The following is a 23,872-nucleotide window of genomic DNA, read 5'->3' on the forward strand; positions in this document are numbered from 1 at the left end:
AATACTTTTTCTGCATCGATTGAGATGATCATGTGATTATATTATTTTATTTAGGTTGTGGATTATGTTGATTGATTTTCTAAGGTTGAACCATCCTTGCATACCTGTTATGAATCCCACTTGGTTGTGGTGTATTTTTTTGATATGATGCTGAATTCTGTTGGCTAGAATTTTGTTAAGAATTTTTGCATGGATGTTCATGAGAAATATGGCTCTGTAATTTTCTTTTTTTGTGGTGTCTTTGCCTGATTTTGGTATCAGGGTTATGCTGGTTTCATAGAATGATTTTAGAAGTATCCCTTCCTTTTTTTTCCTATGTTCTGAAATAGTTTGAGTAGTACTGGTATAAGCCCTTCTCTGAATGTTTGGTAGAATTCTCCAGTGAAGCCATCTGAGCCAGGGCTTTTTTTGGTCCGGGTTCTTTCTTTTTTCTTATTACCTTTTCAGTCTCTTCTCTTGTTATGGGTCTGTTCATATTTTCAACATCATTTTGTGTTAGTTTGGGTAGGTAGTGTGTTTCTAGAAATTTTTCCATTTCTTCTAGGTTTTCAAATTTGTTGGAGTATAGTTTTTTATAGTACTCTGTTATGATCCTTTTTATTTTCAGTTGGTTCTATTGTAATGTTCCCCATTTCATTTCTTATTTGGATTATTTGCGTCCTTTCCTGTTTTTCTTTGTCAGTTTGGCCAGTGGTTTGTCGGTTCTTGTGTAGTCTTGCAGGAATAGTTTAGTATATTTCTTTTTTTTTAGACATAATAGGTTTTTACTCATCTACAACTTGCTTCTTTGATTGAATTTCTGTTTTGGACTTCGTTTTATATCAATACATATACATCTACTTCATTCTTTTTAACTCTTTTATGGGATTCTGTTGTATGGATTTGCTTGTTGATGGATATTTAGGCTTTTTACCAGTTTTTGTCTGATATAAACAGTGCTACAGTAAACATCTTGATATATGTGTATGTATTTTTCCAAGCATGTACAAGCATAATTTTAGTTGATTTGTTAGTCAAAAGATACGTGCATTTAGAATTTTTATTTTAGATGGAAAATTGTTCTCCAGAAGAGGATACACTACTTTAAACTCCTACCTGAATGTGCAAAAGAGCTGTTATTTCTGTTTTATGTTCCTGCAGTGACAGCGGTACAGCTGGTGATCTCAAGTGACATTACCAATAAAGCCACAGTTCAAAGGGGAGGATAGAACAGCAGAAAACGAGAGACATATCGTTAAATACACATGTTCAGTTCCTATGAAAAATCATGAAACATCTGGGAGACACTTCTGGACAAAAAGTCAATGGAGTTGTGCTGTTGTTTCAATAACACATTTTTTTCCTATTTTCTTGGTTGATAAAGACTATCTGAAGTCTTAATCTTTTAAATTGTTATGCTGTACTTTTCCTAACATAGTACTGTTACATAGCATTTTCTTTTGAAAATTTCAAGAATGGTATGTGGTCCTCTAAAGTCTTACTACTCAAAGTATAGTCTATAGACCAGCAGCTACTACCTGGGATCTTGTGAATAATGCAGAGTTTTAGACCCCACCCCAGACCTGCTGAATCAGAATCTGCGTTTTAATAATATCCCCAGGTGATTTTGGAAATATTACAGTTTGAGAAGCAATGCTCTAAAGTTAGTCAGTTAACTGAGGTTACTCTTTTTTCTATAGGCTCTCAAAGTTAAGTAAATTATATAAATCAGTATGGCTAGTTGACCCCAATCGATCTAACTCAGTTCACCGTGGGCTGACCAAATTGATCATTCTCAACACTAGTCTGTTAAAAAGAGGAAAAGGATCCATTTTGGGGGTACAGTAGGCAAAGAAGAAATTATTATGACACCAGTTCTCTTGTTCTTGGGATAGGATATGTTCGCAGTCTGGGCATATCACAGGGGTAGGGGTGTGGGTGTGTGGGTGTGGGTGTGTGTGTGTGTGTGTGTGTGTGTGTGTGTGTGTGTCAAATGTGACGTATCTAGTCCTTTTGGACTGTGCCTTGGCTCAGCTGGGCCCCTGCCAAAGTTATGCTGCTGAAAAAGTAAAAAGTCTTAGTGTGTCATCCTAATAAGGGCAGTAAGGATCCACTGTACAGTAATGTCAGCCTGGGTCTGGGCCTCAGTCTTCTTGTGGTATTTAGCCCCCTCTCCTGTCATGAGGATTGCTGTTTTCTACCCCCAAAATCAAGACTTTATTTCTCATTGTTGTATTTGTTTCTAATACCTGCTTTTAGAAGCCTGATTATCACTGGCTCCCTTGCTTATTTTGCTTATGAAGATATTGTTTAGTCACACTAGGAACTAAACATTCTTGTGGTTAGATCAACAGTAACCATCCTAGGTTTGTTCATTTTGCTGTCTTATAGTACTTGCCATATGTAAACACTCCTTTATTTTCCAACATAAGTTAATGACAAATGGAACTTACAGACGTTATCCACAGAATTTATCTCTCAGTTACCCATTCGTCTTTTTCATAATAGAAGGGGAATTTTTCACAATAGGTATTATTTCTTCACAGCATCCTTCATGTTCCCTTTTTTCTGTAGGATCCTTAGGGACTTAAGTACCTCTTAGAGATTCAGGGTGTTTGTCACTTGCATGTCACTGCCTAAACCCTTCGTGTGTGAGAGCCCTCTTCTTGGGTCAGTGTCTTTTCCCATCCCAGCATTGCTACTGACAACTTGGAACTGTATTCCAAGAACAAAAAGATTTTCTGGGTCCATCTGGTTTCCCCCACTCCTGTCCCCAAATATAGCGTTTGTTATTTTTAAGGCACCGTAATTCCTTTTGAAGGTCCCTGGATGGCATAAACGGTTTGTGATCAACTACTAAAGTTAGTGGTTCGAACCCACCTAGCAGCATGCAGAAATAAGTACAGAATACCTAGTCATTTAGCTTCTTCCAGGTAAAAAAAAAAAGAAAGCTGAACGATTGCTCCTAGTTGTAATCATTCCAGTTATTGTCTTGGACTAGAAGTCCCACGGGGCAGTTCTACTCTGTCCTTTATGGTCACTATGAGTCAGAATCGACTCGATGGCAGTGGGTGTACGGGTAGTTTTGTGTGACTATAGTCAAGTTTTCTAACCTTTTACACAGCAGTTTCCTCATCTGTGCAGTGTCTACCTCATAAAGAAGTTTTGTGGATTAAATGAAATTATAGCCATATGAAGCAATTAACAGAGGTTCCTGTGCTCAGCTTCATTTACTCCTCCTTTTCCCTTCCCATGTTACTTCAGTGCCACATATTCGAAGCATGGATATAGCTTTTTAAAAATTTTTTAAATAATATTGTGTTTTCTGTGAAAGTTTACACAGCAGATTAGGTTCTCATTTGACAGTTTCTACGCATATTGTTCAGTGACAGTAGTTACATTTTTTACAATGTGTCAGCATACCCTTTGTTTTCAGGTTGTTCCGTTTCCAGTACTCTAGTTTCCCTGCCCCCTTCTCATCTTTGCTTTAGAGTAATTGTTTACCTTTTGGTCTCATGTGGGTAGTTTTTAAATGGAGCACTCTAGTCATGGGTAATATCCTTTATTTTGCGTGCCAGTCTGTTATGTCACTAAAAGATGACTTTAGGGGATAGTTTCAGTTCAAGGTTTAAAGAGTATCTCAGGGCAGTAGTTTCAGGGAGTCCTCAAGTCTTAACTGTCCAATAAGTCTGGGCTTTTTAAGAATTTTGAGTTCTGTTCCATATTTTTCTCCCATTCTGTCAGGGTCTGTCTATTGTGGCCCTGTTCAGAACCATCAGTAGTTGTACCTGGGCACCATCTAGTTCTTCTGGTCTCAGGGTAGATGAGGCCAAGGCTTATGTAGGCTGTTAACCCTGTAGTCTAGTTTCTTCTCGAAGACTTTGGTTTCCTTATGGATGTAGCTTTTTGAAGTATGCATTTTGGATCTAAACTATACTGATTCCAGTTTCTTTGTCAGTCTTATTTTACATTTCATTGTAGATTCATCAAATATATATAACCGGATTAATTTGATGTGTTGTTCTGACATGGTTCTAAACGGACGTTTTCCCCCTAATATACAAGGCAGAAGGAGCCCTTGTGGCACAGTGGTTAAGCGTTTGACTGCTAACTGAAAGGTCGGCGGTTCAAACCCACTAGCTGCTCTGACAGAGAAAGACGTGGCAGTCTGCTTCTGTCAAGATTTACAGCCCATGAAACCCTGTGGAGCAGTTCTACTTTCTCCTATAGGGTCGCTATAAGTCAGAATCGACTTGACGGCAGTGGATTTTTTTATACAAGGCAGAATGACCCTGGGTGGCAGAAGTGGCCTGCTCTTGGCTGCTAACCTAAAGATTGGCTGTTTGAACCCACCCAGCAGTACCACAGAAGAAAGGCCTGGTGATTTTCTTCCGTAAAGATTACAGCCAAGAAAACCCTATGGAGCAGGTCTATTCTGTAACATGAGATTGGCACGAGTTGGAATTGATTTGATGGCAATGAGTTTTTTCGGTATACAAGGTAAAAAATGGTTGACTGATCACTACTGATCTGAGGTCATATTTTCCTGGAATTTTTGTTGAAATCATGTTGTATAATACATGATTTAGTTTCCTCCTGTATTACACTTTAGAGTTTTGTTTTACTATGAAATTTTTGGTTATCATTTTAAGGATTTGTTCTAAAACTTTTATCTCTAGATTTGTCTTTTATTATTTAAAGTGAGAAGTTATCAAACAATAATTTTATGTTTGCCTTGTGTTTATAAAACATTTTTTTCCAAAGAAAAGAGTTCTCATCCTTTTTTATTAATTTCCACATTTCATAATTCAGTGACTTTCCCATCATCCCGGCATAAATGGTACTAACAAAATAAGACTAGAACCCAGGTCTGCCGACTACAAGGATAGTTTTCATTAGAGTTCTAAGTTTGATTTAATTTTTCATTTTTCTTGTTAAATTTCTTTATAATTTTTCTTGTGGCCCAGCTTTGGAAATATGTACCAAAATTTTACCAGCCTACATACATTTTTCAGCATCCCACTCTCATAGGATATGTAGAAAATATGACTGAAAAAAATAGCCATTTCCCCAAGTCACTTAGTGTACATGATTGTTTTTCTTGAGCAAATACACGCAAACTAATAAAGCATGATATGTGGGCCTTCTTAGACTCTAGAATCCTTGATTGCATTTCCAGTGTGACTTTTTTTTTAATGTAGGTTTTTATCTTTGTCATATTTTTAATAAGAATCTATAATTGAAAAATCATGAGGCTTAGTCTCTGGAAGGCTTGGACTAGAACTGGGGTCTTGATCTGGGATAAAACCAGTTAAAAAAGATCAGTTGCCATTGAGTTATCTCTGACTTTTGACAACCTCATGTGTGTCAGAGTACAGCTGTGCTGCATAGGGTTTTCAATGGCTGGTTTTTCAGAAGTCGAGTACCAGGCCTTTCTTCTGAGGTACCTCTGGATGGAGTCAAACTTCCAAACTTTCGGTTAGCTACTAAGCACGTTAACCGTTTGCATTACCCAGTGACCCCTGGATTTGGGAATACCAAAAAACCAAACCACACCCGTTGCCGCTGAGTCGATTCTGACTCATAGCAACCCTACAGGACAGAGTAGAACTGCCCCTGTAGGGTTTCCAAGTAGTGCCTGGTGGATTCAAACTGCTGACCTTTGGTTAGCAGCTGTAGCTCTTAACCACTATGCCACCAGGGTTTCTGATTTGGAAATAAGCACAGCTAAAGTTGAAAACAGGTATTAATGATGTTCAGAATGGCAAAACCTACAACCTTCCTCCCCACTTGGCTGATGTATCCCTCTGAAGTTTTCCTCTCAGGAGAAACACATGCACTAGTCTAAGAGAAAAGACTTCTGGATGCTGATATTTATAGAACCCAAATGAAACAGCCAGGTCCCTACATTATACCCTGCAGGGACATCCACTCCATTAACAAGTCTCACTGTATATAGAGAGCTTCCAATCAGTATCTTAGTGTTATGTGTTTAAATATGAAAGGAAAACTAGATATTTGAAGAATATCTCCGACATCAAAGACAGAGAAAAAAGAACCCAGAAAAAAACAAACTGCAGACAACAGCAAACAACAACAACAAGAAATAAAATTGAGGAAATCTCTAAGAAAGTGAAAAAAAAAGAAAAGAAAACTGGGAGAGGAAAAAAGATTTCATAGTCCAGGAGGGTCAACATCTGACGATTAGAGTTTCAGAAAGAGAACAGAGAATACAAAGACAGGGGAGGAAGTTATCAAAGAAAGAAATAATTTCAGTTTTTCAAAAGTGAAGGACACAAGTCTCTAGATTGAAAGAGTTCACCAGCTGTTCTACATAATGGAAAAAAAAAATCCATACCAGAGCACCTTGTTGTAAAATTTCAGAACACCAGTATAGTAGGCCATAAGTTGACAAGACTGCTGTAAGGTTAGGGATGCAGTAAGATTGAGACCATGAAAGTGTGTGGGTGTCGTGCAGCAAGAATTGTCCTATAAAGTGCTCAGTAGACCCTTGAATGGTGACATAGCCCTCCTTCAGCTTAATAAATAAAAGGCATCAAGCCCAGGCTTATTTCTCACTTTTTATCAGGTGTATAAAACACTGAATTTCAAGTATGCCTCTGTGTTAGACACGGAAGGCACCCAGGAGCTACATTTACTTACTTGTACCTTTGATTTGTGTGTCCTTGTATAGGTACCAAAGTGAAAGCAGTCCTTAGCCTACATAGCTTTGTTCTTGTTAATCTTAAAACCCAGACCAGACTCTGTGGTCTGGCTTACCTCAACCAGGAATAAAAGAGAAGATCCCAGAAACTTCCAGAAAAAAATAAACTAAATACAGGCCTCAAATGGTATCAGATTTCTCTACAGCAATGCTGGAAGCTTGAAGACAATGGAGTAAACCTTTGGTGCCTAACAATTGACTGACAGTTTCCTTTCTGCTTAGAGAACTTCCTTTAGCTGTTCTTTTTAGTCTCGGTCCGTTGGCAACAAATTCTCTTAGTTTTCCTTCATCTGAGAATGTCTTGATTTCCCCTTCATTCCTGAAGGATATTTGCCCAGTTCTTTTCTTTCAGCACCTTAAAGATGTTGTGCCACTTCCTTCTGGCCTCCATGGTTTCTTTTGTGAAATCTGCTCATTTGAATTGTTTTTTCCTCGAAGGCAGTGTGTTGTTTCTCTCTCACTGCCTTGGAGATATTTGTCTTCGTCTTTAATTTTCAGAAGTTTGACTGTAATGTGTCTTGATGTTGATTTCCTTGAGTTTATCCTGTTTAAATTTTGCTCAACTTCTTGAATTTGTAGGTTTGTGACTTTTGCCAAATTTAGGAAATTTTCAGCCATTATTTTTTTGAGTTCTTTTCAGACATACCCTCAATCTCTTTTTCTAGGACTCTAATGACATGAATGTTAGATCTTTTGTTATAGTCCCCACAGGTCCCTGATGCTCTATTCATTTTTTTCAGTCTGGTTTTTCTCTGTTGTTCAGATTGGGTAATTTCTATTGTCTCTCTCTCGGTTCACTGATTCTTTCCTCCATCCCCTCCGCTCTGCTGTTAAGCATATCAGTGTAGTTTTTTATTACATTTTTTAGTTTTAAAAATTTCCATTTGGTTCTTTTTTATATCTTGTATTTTACTGAGACTTTTTTCTTCATTTGTTTCAAATGTTTGTCATTGCTCACTGAACCTTTTTTTTTCTGTATGGCTTTTCCATTTTTCTCATAATTCTTTTTTTTTGTATATGTGAAGCATTTTTTGATGGTGTAACATCTCTGTCTCTCAGTGTTGGTGTTGACTGTCTTTTTCATTAAGTTTGAGATTTTTTTGGTTCTTAGTATGACAAGTGATTTTTGATTGAAACGTGGGTATTTTGGGTGTTGTAAGACTCTGGATCTTATTTAAACCTTCTGTTTTAGCTGGTTTTGTCTGACACTATTCTGGCAGGGGGTAGGGTGTTGCCTCATTGCTACCAGGTGGAAGTAGAGGTCCGGGTTCCCTACTTGGCCATCATTGACTCCCAAGGTGGGGGAGGGGCTCCTTGCTTCTGCTGAGCAGGGATAGGAGTTGTGGCCCCTCACTAGGCCTCCACTGATACCTCCCTGACTGAGAGGGGTAGAAGTGCCTCAGTACTGCTTCCCATGTGGCCTCCACTGACAACAAGGGGTAAGGGGTGTTACTGCTGGGCATTGGCAAAAGTCCTGATTCTTTCCTCGGCCGCCTCTGATACCACCTCGTTGGATATGGAGAGGAGGAACGTGTTTCATTACTGCTGGAGTAGAGGTGGAAGCCCAGGCTCCACAGGTGGTCTCCACTGACACCAAGGAGGGAGTGATGGGGGTGGGGGAGTGGTCATTTCTGCCTGGTACAGATGCAAGTTGAACCTCCCTGCTTAGCAGCCTCTGACACTACCCCAGCGAGGGGAGGGAGGATGTCAAAGTGCCTCATTACAGTCTGGTTTGGGCTTCTCACTGAGCCTTTGCTGGCATGGGTAGGGTGAATCCACCCTTTATTCTTTGGTGCTTGGCTCAAGTAGAGCAGTTATTGTCTAAAAGTTTTCTGTCTTGCTAAGCTGCCCCTTTCCTGGTCCTTTGGCTAGAGAGAACAGGCTTTTGTCAAGGCTCTTTTTTCTTTCCCCTGCTCATTGGTATTTCCATGTTGTCAGCTTGGAGACTTCAGTTCCAAGTGTGAGATACATGAGATACTCATCACTGTGTTAGTCTTTGGGTCCTGAGGTCCCTAGCCACCTTCTCAATCTTCCCGTCTTCTTCATTTTATAAAATGTGTACGATTTTTAGTTGTACTTCGCAGGAGGAATAGGGAAAAGTATATCTCAATCTTCCTGGAAGCAGAAGTTACTAATTGGCATTTTAAATTATATGAATTTATTACTTTGATGAAAATAAAAATGAAAAACAATTTTAAAAAGAAAACACCTGAGTCATATAAAAATGACTTTAGAATAAAAAGCATTAGAACATATTCTCACTTCTGACCTCCTTAAGTGACATAATTTGTATTTATAGCTAAGATAAAATGATTTGTATTGCATTTTCTGTCAACAACATTTCCATGGGAATGGCATCAGTGATTGAAAACAAAAAGGAGATACCTAAATATAGAGTGGGAGCCCTAGTGTTGCAGTGGTTAAGAGCTCAGGCTTGTGAAACCACCAGCTGCTCCTTGGAAACCCCGTGGGGCAGTTCAACTCTGTCCTGTAGGGTTACTATGAGTCGGAATCAACTCGACGGCAACAGGTTTGGTGTTTTGGTTTAAGTGTAGAGTGTTTTTGAAATGTTGTAGATTTAAAGAGAAGGTCTAAAAAATGTACAGACTTTTGTCAGTCATCATGGTGCACCTTCATTTAATGGACAACTCTTTGTATTTTTTTCTCTTTGATATTCTTTAGCCTGTGAGAAGGACCATGAACAATAATATCATTGTGGTTTGTTAAATAGTTATCAAATTATATTTAATAAAAAATATAATAATAGCAACTTGACATTAAAGTTTTTACTTTTTAGTTTATTTCATATTGAATGTGTATTTGAGAAACTTTATAGTTTGCATTTACCGTTTCTTTATGTGTGAAAGAGTATTAGTCCTTTAATGTTTATAAAAATTTTACACTGCTCAGTATTAAAATCTCATATACAGAATATTTGTCATAATCCCAGGCCCCGTTAACAGTCACTTTCATAGAAGTGACTGTTCTCATAGAAAGTGATAGTACTGTGTATGTGGATATTGCATAATGGGCTTTATTTGGTAAGGATGATGTCAGTGTGTGGGATGGCCTGAAGGAGTTATTAGAAGAACATAAGACTGTTGACTGCCAGCATTTCTTAATAAATGCCTTAATGTTGAGACATTTATTGTGTTTGCACTGGAATGAACCTAGGATTCTCTGGCTTAGTTATAGAGATTTAAAGAAATCTCTATTAATTAGTCAATTCCCTACCAAATAAAGTTTATTTAGAAAGAATTAATTTTCTAATTTTTAATATAAAATAGCTATTTAGAAATATGATCAACATTAAATAACCAGTGGTAGCACATTGTGTTCACTTAATTCTAGCAAATAAATCTGATCTTTTAATAAGCCTGGGAATCAGGTATTGTGTTAGCTGCTAAAGACACAAAGCTCTTGGTTTCAAGGGATTTACAGTCTAGTGAAGAGTTACAGTACTATGTGACAATTGTTGTAGTGGAGTAATAGAAACAGCGGGAGAATCCTTGGATTACTTAGACAAGTCAGGGAAAATATGATGAGATTGTGCTTGAGATGGCTCTTAAAGGAGGGGCAGGATTTGCAAGTTTATCAAGACTGGGGGGAGGGGAGCCTGAAGTTCAGTGTTACTTCCTTTGAGCAGGTCCCTAGGGTTAGGAATCACTGGTATATATGACTGAAGAGACTGAGGTTAGGGATGGTGCAGAGGTCACCCCTGTGAGTGAGAGAGAGAAATTAAGATCATTGTGAGCTGAACAAACACCTTAAAAAGTGTCTTACTATATATACGTCTATGATAATAAGCAATCCACAATGCCCCCAAAGTCTGTTTTTCTAAATGAGATGTTGGAGAAGAGTGTCCCTTGCTCCTTTTTCCTGTGTGCCTTATGCAACCTGCTCGTTTGTAAGAGCTGCTAAAACTCTAAAGAACTCTAGAGTTCAACAAATCTAAGCTGACCTGTTGTAGGTATGAAGAACTTAAGTTTAAACTCAAAAGTATTCGTGTTACATGATTCAATTGGATTTAAGTTACTTCGGTTGTGACTCAAATGGATGGTTTAACAGATATGTCACTATGTTATTTTTTCTAATAGCGTGCATAAGAATGGGAAGAGGGTAGTTTTAGGGACAGCAGAGAGTATGAATTAGATCTGGTTGGGTCAGAGGAAGTGATCTCAGACACTGGTCTGAGAAAAAAGAAAGCTGCTTCAGGCAACTCTAGGAAGCATTAAGAATGGTGATTGTAACAGTATGACTGTGTCAGAAAGAAAGGCAGAATTGAGCAGACACTCATAACTTGGCTCTCTGAGAGGAAAGAAGGAATTTATTGAGCTAAACATTGAAACAATACTTAGATATTTATAATTATTTTCCTTTAGAAGATTTAAGTTATTAAATTATATAAGTATTGACAAGCTATGGTGTACTAGGAACCCTGGTGATGCAGTGGTTAAGAGCTCGGTTGCTAACCAAAAGGTTGACAGTTTGAATCCATGAGCCACTCCATGGAAACCCTATGAGGGTAGTTCTGCTCTGTCCTGTGGGGACGCTATAAGCCAAAATCTACTCGACGGCAACAGGTCCTGTGTAATAAATTGTTGTTAGTTGCCCTTGAATCAATTCTGACTCATGGCAACCCCATGTGTGCAGAGTAGAACTGCTCCATGGGGCTTTCAAGGCTGTGACCTTTTTGAAGCAGATTGCCAGGCCTGTCTTCCAAGGTGCCTCTGGGTAGGTTCAGACTGCAGCCTTTCAGCTAGTAGTTGAGCTCTTACCCGTCTGCACTTGACCATGGCTGGCATCGGCACACCTTAAATCATCAAAGTCATCTTTGCTTTTTAAAACTTTAAAGAGATCTTTTACAGCAGATTTGGCTAATGCAATACTTCATTTGATTTCTTTACTGCTGCTTTCATGGAAGTTGATTGTTGATCCAAGTAGATGTAAATGCATACCCTTTCTCATCATTAAGATTAATACTTAATGATCTTTGTTGTCATATATTTCTTCAAGTAACAGAAGAGTCTGACTACAGATAGCCACATGTTTTATGGTAATTTAAATCCACAAGTTCATTAGAAACCTTTTCTATCTTTCATGTTACTGCAGGTAATAGTTTCTCTAATTGTTTTGCCAGAGCATGACTGTTGTTGTTGGGTACCATCGAGTCAGTTCCGACTCATAGAGACCCCATGTGACAGAGTAGAACTGCCCCGTAGCGTTTTCTTTAGGTAAAGGCTGTAATCTTTATGGAAGCAGATGGCCAGGTCTTTCTCCCGTGGAGCCTCTGTGGGTTTGAACCACCAGCCTTTTGATTAGCAGCCAAGCGGTTTAACCACTGTGCCACCAGAGCTCCTTGTTGTGCAACTAGATTGCCCTTTTTACCAGCTTTCAATAGCAATTTCTTCACTGCCCTTCCAGCCTCCACTAACAGGCTCTTAGGCCCCTTACCACCTGCCTGCTGCTCAGTTCTAAAGCCAATGCCAGATGTTTTAGGTTTTTGTTACAGCAGCATTCTGCTCCAGGTACCAACTTCTGTTTTAACTATCTGTTGTTATATAGCAGACCACTCCAAAGCTTAGTGGCTTAAAAAACCTAGTCATTTATTCTGCAACTTGCCTTAGGATTGGTGGCTTTCCCCTCCTTCCCCCCCGCCAAAACCAAACCAAACCTGTTGCTGTTGAGTCGATTCTGACTCAGAGTGACCCTGTAGGACAGAGTGGAACTGCCCCATAGCTTTCCAAGGAGCAGCTGGTGGATTTGAACTGCCGACGTTTGATTAGCAGCCTGAACTCTTAACCACTTCACTACCAGTGTTCCGCACCACCCCCCACCAAATCAAACTTTCCTCAGAAGTTTCTATTCACAAGACTAGGAAATAACAGATTTCAGAACTGGGGCAAGGAGGTTGCAAGATAAATCTGGAACATCGTGTTGTGCCAAAATAAAAGGAAATGCTTTAAAAATTAAGGTGGCATATCAAAAAGACACAGGAGCTAGTCTGAAGGGAGGTTCCCATAATCAACGCTGGAACAATTTGAGCATCAAAATAAAACAAGGACAGTAATGGAATATAACCCATTGATTGACATGAAAATCCGTTAGTTATGTAGATAATAGATAAATAAGTAAATGTGTATGTGTGTATTTTTTTAAATAGGGAGGAGTATGTCATATATTAAAAAGCATTTTATACTTCAGAAAGTAAAAAAGGTCCAAGGTCATTATTTTATATATATTTCTCAAACACTTTTTTTTGTAAGCCTTCACCTGAAGTACAATTAAAAAAAATTAATGGTTGTAACCCATCTCAGCCTTTTTAAAAAAAAAAAAAATCATAAAATATTTATCGTTTGATACACATAATATATGTTTTCTTCCTCAGTACTTGGATTTGATTTATTTTATCTAAACACTTACTTGTTTGGAAATAAATTATTTTCAATCCAGGTTATAGAGTATTTCTTCAAACAAAATCGTAAAGGTAAAATTATCTTGACTTTTTTTTTTTAGTATGTTAACTATGTAGTTGTCTACTATACATAGAGCTCTATATAGATGGAGCACACAGTGTCTTACTTACTTCTGAGTCCACAGTTTTTGTTTCATCCATTCATTTCCTCAGTTTTTGAACAACTATGTTATGATCATGGTGCAGGATTGGGCAATGTTTCGTTCTGTTGTACTTAAGTAGAGTCACTATGAGTGGGAGTTGACTCGATGGCACTTAACAATTTTATGAGCACTTACTATGTTCTCTGTTTTAAGTGCCAGGAACAAAACAGACATAGCTCCTACTCATATAACATAGTCCAAACCAAAACCAAACCCATTGCCATCAAGTCGATTCCGATTCATAGAGACCCTGTAGGTCAGAGTAGAATTGCCTCATAGTGTTTCCAGGTTGCGGCTGGTGGATTTGAACTGCTGACCTTTTGGTTAGCAGCGGTAGCGCCACCAAGGCTCCTATAACATAGTAGAGACATATAAATATTTGCTGTGTAAATCTAGAGTAATCATTCTAATGCATAGCCACCCCCCCACTAGTGTTGAAGAATTTTTACTACTTTTAGTCTCTTTTCTTTAACGTATTATTTAAAAACTTACTTGGACCTTTTTTACATTCTGAGATTAGTGTAACTTTGAGGGTAAGATTTTTATAAATAAGGAAAGTAATCGGGAGTTTGATTGCAAAAAGATGTCTTAAAACTTTTCCTTTGAAATATTTCTCTTAGTTAATTGAAACTTCCATGGTATTTCCTTTTGCCAAAAAATTTTCTCTCATGTTTTTATCAGGCCAAGGCTGATAGGATTTTTCTGCTTTGGTCAACTAAATAATACCTCCAAGGGCTATGCCAACAGTTGGTATAGTCCTTGGTTTATATCGCTAGAATTAGAAGAAAAAGATAATGGCTGATGAAAGACCAAGGTCTCATTAATGATGTGATACATAAAAGTAACTTAATAGCTTAATTTGCAAAATTGTTTATGATCCGGTTTGTAGCTTTTTACAGTACTTGGCAAATCGAAATTGAGTTTACAGTCTGGAAAACAAGATAAGATTGATTACACTGAAATAGATATGAGAACCTAGGAGGCTTGTGTGACAATACTAGTATTATCTGTCTGTGTGAAACCAAAAGGGGGTTACTCTAGTGACACAAAGATATAGTAACTTCTCAATTTATTTAACATCACTGAAGGATAAGAAAACTATTTTAGATGATTTTAAGTAAATGTTTTTTTACATTTTCTTGCCTTTTCAAAGCAGAGCATACTGAACATAATATCACTTCCTTTTGGTGACCAAAGATCATGATTATAAATTATTGTATTGTACTGCTGTATTTTATTGCATAGTACAGTACCCTGTAATTTGGGGGATGTTGCTATATGTTTGGTTTTGTTCTCTTGCTGTTAACCTTTTATAGCTGGCGTTATGATTGCCTCTGAATAAGAAAAATAAGTGATAGAATTGTTTAGTGTTTGCATTTTACAGTAAACAAAGTAGTTTCCCATGCATTTTTGATATGATTCTTAGCATAATCCTAAGAAGTAATGAGTCTGATTCTTTTGTGCATGGGGTCACCATGAGTCGGTGACCGACTCGATGGCAGCTGATGACAATGACAAGGGGAGGTGAAGAAAAATGAATGGATTCAAAATATGTAGGTCAGAGTAGAATTGCCTCATAGGGTTTCCAGGTTGCGGCTGGGGGATTTGAACTGCTGACCTTTTGGTTAGCAGCGGTAGCGCCACCAAGGCTCCTATAACATAGTAGAGACATATAAATATTTGCTGTGTAAATCTAGAGTAATCATTCTAATGCATATCCACCTGATAGTGTTTGCTGAAGGATTAGATTGGGGAAATGAGAAAGGTGTCAGGGATGATTACAGAGTTCTGATTTAAGTAACTGGGTAGACAAAAGCATCCTATCCTGAGATAGGAAATATTGGAAAAGGAACATATTTGCAAATATATAGCATTTTAATGTCATTATTATGTAAAGTTAGTCCTCCATAGCTAAGAAATTTTTTCCTCTCTGAAAGAACATGATGGTCTTTTCAGTAACTGTCACTGGGACAATTGGGTATCCCTATGGAAAAAAAGAAATCAGCCTCCTACCTCACATTGTACTAAAAAATCAATTCTGGGTGGATTAAATGTGATGGGTAAACAAAAACTTTTAGAAGAAAATATATTTATGACCTTGAGATGGGGAAGGATTTCTTTTAATTTCAAAAAATCACTAACCGTGAAAGAAAAGACTAATAAAAATTTTACTCTATTAAAATTAAAAACTTCTGTTTATCAGAAGACACCATAAACAAAGTGAAAATTCAGACCACAGAGTGGGAGAACATATTTGCAATACATAAACCTTACAAAGGACTCACATTCAGAATTAGTAAAGACTTCCTACAAACCAAAAGACTTGAGCAGGCACTTCACAAGAAAGTAAATCTAGGTGGCCAGTAAACATATGAAAAGCTATCCTACCTCATTAATAATCAGGGAAATGAAATTTAAAACCACAGTGAGATGCCATTGTACAAAAATTAAAACATCTCATATTAAGTGTTGGCAAGAATGTGAAGCCACATGAATTCTTTGTACACTGCTGGTGGTTGTGTAAATTGTTATAACTACTTTGGAAAACAATTTAGCATTCCCTTGTAAAGTTGAAGATACATAATATCACCCACCATTTTCACTAATAGATACATATCTAGATCAATGTATAATCCAAGTATTCATTGGTAGTAGAATGGGTAAATAAATTGTGCCATAATCATACAGTAGAATACTATAAAAACAATGAAAATGAAGGAACTACTGCAGTATGCAGCTGCATGAGTGAATCTCAAATGTTGAGTGAAAGTCACAAAAGAGCACATAAACAGTATGTTTCTACTTTAGGAAGTTCAGAGTTATGGTAGGCAGAATAATGGTTCCCCCCTAAAGATGTCTACATTCTAATCCCTGTAATTTGTGAAGATGTTAGGTTATATGGTGAAGGGAAATTGACGTTGCTAACGGAAACCCTGGTGGTATAGTGGTTAAGAGCTATGGCTGGTAACCAAAAGGTCAGCAGTTTGAATCCACCAGGCACTTCTTGGAAACCCTATGGGGCAGTTCTACTCTGTCCTGTAGGGTCACTATGAGTCAGAATCGACTCAGTGGCAATGGGTTTGGTTTGGTTTGGTTAATCAGTTGACTTTAAGATAGAAAGATTATCCTGGATTATTGGGGTGGGGGGCAAGGCGGAGAGTTGTAATTCTAAGGATCGTTAATATTGCAAGAGAAAGTAGAAGAGGGTGAACCAAAGAGGTGGCAGCACGAAAAACTCCAACCTGACATTGCTGGCCTAAAGATGGAGGAATGAATCTGTGAGTCAAGGAACGTGGGCGGCCTCTAGAAGCTGGGAAAGGCAAAGAAACAGATTCTTCCCCTGCAACCTCCAGAAGGAACACAGCCCTATGGATACCTTGAGACCCATTTCCTACTTCTGACCTCCGGAACTGTAAAATAGAAGTTTGTGTCATTTTAAGCCCTGAGTTTGTGGTAACTTGTTAAGCAGCAATAGGAAACTAATACAGGAGGCAAAACTACAAATTATAAAATGTTAAAACTATGAAACTCTCAAATAAATGATTATCGCAAAAATCAGTGCATTGGTTACATCTTGGCGAGGGAAGAGGGTTATGGTTAGGAAGAGCCACACTGGGGCTTCTGGGGTACTGACGGTGCTTTATTTCTTTGAATGCATGTATGTCATATGCAGTCTTCTGTGTGTATGTGTATGATGTTAACATGCATTGCTTTTATAACCAAGAACAGAGTTTTAAGAATAACACATATCCATTTTTTTTTTTTTTGAGCTGAAGAATATGGGTTGTTTTTTCCCTCTTTTATCACAATTTTTAAAAATTTTTTATTGTGCTTTAGGTGAAAGTTACCAGCACAAATTAGTTTCCCATTCAAAAATTTATACCCAAATTGTTTTGGGACATTGGTTGTAATCCCTGCATTGTGTCAGTACTCTCGCCATTTCCCTGCCCACCGTGGGTGCTCTGTGTCCATTTGTCCGGTTTTCCTGTACCTTCCTGCCTTCTTGTCTTTGCTTTTGCGTGGGCAAGTGTTGCACATTTGGTCTCGTATACTTGATTGAACTCACGTGTGTTATTGGCTGAAAGGTGGACTTTGGGAGTGGCTTCAGTTCTGAATTAGCAGGGTGAATTTTACGGATGTATTTGTTTCGTTAGTAATATGATCTTAGAGGTAATATATAGGCAGGTATGCCTTAGAACTTGTGTTTCTTGCAAAGAATAGTGGTTTTATTCTATAGTATGTGTGGAGAGTCATAAGGAATCAGCATTTCCTAGCAACAGGTTGGAGACATATTGTAAAATGGTTTACTCGGTCAATTAATAAACATTTGAATGCTTACTCAACCAGTCTCCACAGTAGGAACTCTGGGGAATTTAAAGAATCATGAGACCTGCTTGTTTGTTTAACATCTCAATAAAATAAGTTCAAGGACTGATTTTTAACTTAAGTTTTTCTTTCAGACCTGTCACGGAATCGTCTCTCAGAAATTCCTATAGAAGCCTGTCACTTTGTTTCTCTTGAGAATCTCAATTTGTACCAAAATTGTATTCGATATATCCCAGAGGCAATTCTAAACCTACAGGCTCTAACATTCTTAAATATCAGGTAAGGATGTTTTTTCTTAAAAATTTCTAGTTTTATATGGTCTTTTCAATTCTTTCATCTCCTTCATTAAAATATACATTATCTGTTCATATCAGCCATGTCTATATGTATACAAGTTCCTAGGCTATATTAACAGTGTTTCCTCTGTCCTTCTAGCTTCTCCCTTTGTCTTGCCTTTGCAATAATTAACAAACCCTGCTAGCCATTAGCCTAATGGGCTGGCAGCAGTCTTGTGGCAGTGGTTCTCCAATTACATTTTCAAAACAGTTTCACCAAATGAGAATGGTAGATCTGGAATTACATGTCTCTTATTTACATACATTAATGAAAACTTCGTTTGGTTCTCATGACCATGAATTTTTGTGTATTAAGTTCTAGATGTATAAATGCATTATTCAACTCATCTACTCCATTTTTCACATCTTAAAAGAACTCTTGTTGTTTTCTGTCATTATAAAAATTATAAATGTTCTGTTGGAGGAATTGCACAAATAGTAGAAAAAAGTATAAAGGAAATTCATCAAAATGTTATGTCTGAGTCATGTAATTATCAGTGATCTTTTCCTTCTGATTTTCCAGGTTTTAGTCAGATTTTTAAATGAGTTTTTCCCCTTGTCATGAAATATTCTTTGGAAATACTTTTATATGTAATTATTTTATTGTAAGCTGATATACTTTTAAAGCCCCATTTTTCTATCATTGACTATTCACTTTCTCCCAGTTTTTCACCATCATAAAAGTACTAGTAAGCATCTTTTCTTGTAAATGTTTATTTATTTATTTAATTGGAGCCTTTTTTTCCTTCAGCTTCTTTTCTAAGAATGATCCTTTATCTACTTTACGCTTGTTTTTAAAATTTTATTGTGTTTTAGGAGAAAGTTTACAGCACAAATTAGTTTCTCATTTAAAAATTTATACACAAATCATTTTGTGACATTGATTGCAATCCCCACAATGTATCAGTACTCTAGTTTTGTTTTCTTAGATAACTTTTTAGGAGTAGAATTACTGGATTAAAAAGTTTTAAATGCTTATGGTTTATATAAGTTGAATAAGCAAAAGATCTTGAAATAGGGGGAAAAAATAAGAGGTTAAATATACGTAAGCAAAATTTTAATTTATTTTTATCATAATATGTTTTTTACTTTTGGTTCTAATTTGCATAATGTTTTTGTATAAATAAAAAAGATTCCTTACCTATAACTCAGTTGGTATAGTATATTTGAAATCACAACCTGTCACTTGTTTTCCATAGAACTCTATTTGGATCATTTATATATATTTGGTTGTATACATAAATGATATATATCAGGAAACCCTGGTGGTGTAGTGGTTAATAGCCTCGTCTGCTAACCAAAAAAGGTGGCAGTTCGAATCCACCAGGCGCTCCTTGGAAACTCTATTGGGCAATTCTGCACTGTCTTAGAGGGTCTCTATGAGTCGGAATCAACTCAACGGTGGTGGGTTTGGTATATATATCATATATAGATTACAAACTATTTTTTAACTGTTAATTGGAATGAAGAAGAAAAGATGATAATTGTCTACCCTTTTCATAGTTTCTTTTTATATAAATTTTACTTTAATAAAATAATAATATATTGTGTTTATATAACACTTCATTATTTACAGAACAGTTTTTTTGGTGTAACAACCCTGCAAGATAGGCAGGGGAGGTATTAAGATCCTCATTTTACAGATGAAGAATCTCTGTAAGATGCAGATAAAGTTAAATGCTGTACCTAAACCCACAAAGCTGACAAGCAATGAAATGAAGACTAGAACTCAAATTTTATATACTGTTTATTCCTCTCAGGACTGATATTTGTTATTTTATTGAGTTCAGAATGGGAAAGTTGGAGAATTTTTCTTCAGTACTGGGCTCTGACTCTTTTCTCTTTTTCTTTTTGTCAATGTAGTCGGAACCAGCTGTCAACATTGCCAGTACATTTGTGCAGTTTACCACTGAAAGTCTTAATTGCTAGTAATAACAAATTGGTCTCACTTCCAGAAGAAATTGGACATCTTAGACATTTGACAGAACTTGTAAGTTAATATTTTATTTTTTAATTGTCTAACACACATCTGTGTGTCCACAGTCATACCATACTCTTTTCTATGGTAAATATCCATTAATAAGATAATTTTTAGTTATTTTTCAGTATTGGTAATGCATTGTTATTGACTTCTCAGAACCCAACTGCTTCAACACAGAATTAAGAAAGAACTGAAAATAAAAGTCTAATAGGCCAACATGGAATGGAAAAAGGCATTAGAATTGTGTTCTAAACAATGTTAAGCACTTCTACATTCTTAAACTTTTGAGATATAAGTTAATAATGTGTTTGAATTTTTCAAGTTAAATTCTGTTAATGTGATCATTAATATCATCAATGTTTTTAGCCCCTGTAGGAGCAGTGGGCACTTCAAAGGTCGGGTTTATGTTTTTATCTTATGCGCTGTCTTTAGAACCTATATGCCACTTTAAAGTAAGCTATACTTTATTGACATGTATTTTCTAAGAAGCTTAATTGAACTCCTTTACTTACCACTCCTTGTAAATTATAAGAAACCACCTCTTGTTACTTATGTTCTGGGCATGGGAATAAGACTTTTCTCATTTAATCCTCATGATGACATGAGTTGAGTACATCTTCGTTTTACAGCTGAGAACGTTAGTGCTAAGATAAGTAATTTGCCCGACATTATATAACTGAACTAGAATTTAAAACCAGTCTACCTTAACTCCAAAACCTGTGTTTTTAATACAGTTAACTGTGTTGCTTGTGTTTCTGAAATGGTCAAGTATAATTATGTCCATTGAGATTTAGAATATAGTTCCACTTAGGTTTATTAACAAAAATGGATATAATAAACAGAAAGAATAAATATACATATAATCTAGTAGGACCACAAATTAGTTCACTTTTTTTTCTGATGGATTCTTAATATAAAAGAGGTCACGTGTAAAACTTCACAGATACACTAAATCTGGTCTAGATTCTAACCACTGTTTTTAGAACGAGTTAGACATAGGAAATGAAGCCCAAATGTATTTTTGTCGGCATTCTTCAGAATTTGGCTTAATAACATGAACTGGTGGTAAATTTTACTCCCAATTCAAGTTCTTATTTTCTAACTATTTAATCATTCTCTTTCTGCTTATTAAATTCTAAATACTTGAAAGACAGATATGTCTTACAGAAGCGACTTTTAACTTTCACAAAAGAGGTTAATTGATGCCCTTAGTCATACAAAAGGTACAACAGTTAAGCTGTACACTACTAACTGAAAGGTTAAAGGTTGGTGATTTGAACCCACTCAGCGGTTCCGCGGGAAAAAGACCTGGCAATCTGCTCTCGGAAAAAAGATTACAGCTTAGAAAACCCTATGGGGCAATTCTATGAGCCAAAATCGACTGAACGGCAACTAACAAGAAGAAGTCATATAAGGAACTTGTGGCAGAGTAAGAATCAGGAACTCTAAAACTCTCTGCAGAAGAATGAACAAGTCTGTCTTGGAAGAAGTACAGCCAGAGTGCTCTTCGGAAGCGTGGATGGCGGGACTTCACCTCATGTACTTTGGACATATTACCAGGGACCAGTCCCTGGAGAAGGACATCATGCTTGGTAAGGTAGAGGGTCGGCGAAAAAGAGGAAGACACTTGAGATGGATTGACACAGTGGCTGCAACAGTGGGCTCAAACATAGCAACAATTGTGAGGATGGCATAGGACTGGGCAGTGTTTTCTTCTGTTGTATATGGGGTCGCTATGAGTTGGAACCAACTTGATAGCACCTAACAACAGCAGCAACAGAAACTCCTGACTCCTACCTTATGGTCTTTCTGCAACATCCTTATTGCCTCTTTCCTTTTATCTCTTTTGTTTTTAAGTGAAAGTAAACTGCTGTCTTGCAACATATATATTTTCTCAAGTAAGTATTATAAATTGTTATTACCTTTTGTCTTACACTCAATTTTCCTATCCTTTCAACTTCTTTTACAACACTTTTGACTTTGATGGCTAGAGCATTGGACTAAGAAGTCTAGCTACCAATTTTACTTCAGCCATTAATTGGTAGGAAAAATAAAACTAGTACTATTTTCTTTAAGAATATTGTATAAATATTTTAAAATAATGTCTAAAGCCTGTTGATGTTTTTGGTAAGTTGTCTCTTCTGAAAACTGACTGTTAATATTTTCTTTTTACTTATATAGGGAAGGAGTTTTAAGTATTAACGTGACTCTTACTGTGGAGTGGGGAACTGCCTGGTCATCTTCCCTGTGCTACACATGATTATGGCTTTACAGATTATTCTGGCTGATCTCAGAATTATAAACTTCTGAATGTATCAGTCTTAGAACCTCCAGATAGCCAAAGTCTCTCGTTAGAACCATTGGAATCTAGCTGTTAACCAAGATATCAGATATAACCAAAAACCAAACCCGTTGCTGTCAAGTCAATTCTGACTCATAGCGACCCTATAGGACAGAGTAGAACCGCCCCATAGGGTTTCCCAGGAGCTGCTTTTGGATTTGAACTACTTACCTTTTGGTTAGCAACCGTAGCTCTTAAACACTGTGCCACCAGGGCTCCAAGATACCAGAAGTCCTATCTAGTATATGTACTGGAGTCGAGTTGATCAGATGCTGATCTAGCAGTATCTGTTTTTTTCATAGCCTTTGAGTTATATGTACTTCATTATTTTTTCCCTCACATTCAGTTTGATAAAGAATAATTTGAGTCATCTTCAAGACATTTTTATTTTATATCTTGAACAGTTGAATTGGTATTTTAAAAATGAGGTTTCTTTTCAAATAATTTTATCATTATAATTTTTGTCTTTATTTTGTTTTTTCATCTAGTTTCATTAGAACAATATAAGTAAAAATATTGTCCTAGACCTGTTTTGCACTTTTTCCCCATTTTTATTCCATCTGATTTTCTAGACTTGCTGTCTACATCTTAAGTCATTCTAGTTCTGCTCATAAAATTCACGTATGTTGTTGTTGCTAGGTGCTGTCGAGTCACTTCCAATTTATAGCAACCCTGTGTATGACAGAATGAAACACTGCCCCGTCCTGCACCGCCCTCACAATTGTTGCCATGTTTGAGCGCATTGTTGCAGCCACTGTGTCAGTCCATCTTGTTGAGGGTCTTTCTCTTTTTTGCTGACCCCCTGCTTTACCAAGCATGATATCCTCCTCCCAGGACTGGTCCCACCTGATAGTATGTCCAGAGTATGTGAGACAAAGTCTTGCCATCCTCGCTTCTACAGAGGCATCCTGAGGAGCATTCTGACTGTCCTTCTTCCAAGACAGATTTGGTCATTCTTCTGGCAGTGGATGGTATATGCAGTATTCTTCGCCAACACTGTAGTTCAAAGGCATTAGTTCTTTTCCAGTCTTCCTTATTTATCGTCCGGCTTTCACATGCATATGAGGCAATTGAAAACACCATGGCTTGGGTCAGGCGCACCTTAGCCCTCAAGGTGACATCTTTGCTTGTTAACACTTTAAAGATGTCTTTTGAAGCAGATTTGATTTGCCAAATGCAGTAGTCACTTGATTTCTTGACTGCTGCTTCCATGGATGTTGATTGTGGATCCAAGTAATATGAAATCCTTGACAACTTCAGTATTTTCTGTTTATCATGATGTTGCTTATTGGTCCAGTTGTGAAGATTTTTGTTTTCTTTATGTTGAGGTGTAATCCATACTGAAGGCTTAGTCTCTGACCTTCCTCAGTAAGTGCTTCAGGTCCTCTTCACTTTCAGCAAGCAAGGTTGTGTTGTCTGCATATCGCAGGTTGTTAGTAAGTCTTCCTCCAGTCCTGTTGCCGTGTTCTTTATATAGTCCAACTTCTCGCATTGTTTGCTCAGCATACAGACTGAATAAGTATGGTGAAAGGATACAACCCTGACGCATACCTTTCCTGATTTTAAAC

At 37.1% G+C, this 23,872-nt stretch overlaps 1 protein-coding gene across 1 annotated transcript in view; it reads left to right on the forward strand.

The window, feature by feature from the left end:
• Nucleotides 1-23,872, forward strand: part of LRCH3 (leucine rich repeats and calponin homology domain containing 3) — a 107,416-nt gene that overhangs the window by 17,801 nt on the left and 65,743 nt on the right. The window contains exons 2-3 of the mRNA XM_023728678.1: nt 17,782-17,926; nt 19,846-19,972. Coding sequence (XP_023584446.1) covers nt 17,782-17,926; nt 19,846-19,972 — 272 coding nt within the window. The remainder of the gene's footprint in view (nt 1-17,781; nt 17,927-19,845; nt 19,973-23,872) is intronic.

Source organism: Trichechus manatus, unplaced genomic scaffold (genome assembly GCF_000243295.1).
Source record: "Trichechus manatus latirostris isolate Lorelei unplaced genomic scaffold, TriManLat1.0 scaffold00026, whole genome shotgun sequence".
Taxonomy (NCBI): Eukaryota; Metazoa; Chordata; class Mammalia; order Sirenia; family Trichechidae; genus Trichechus; species Trichechus manatus.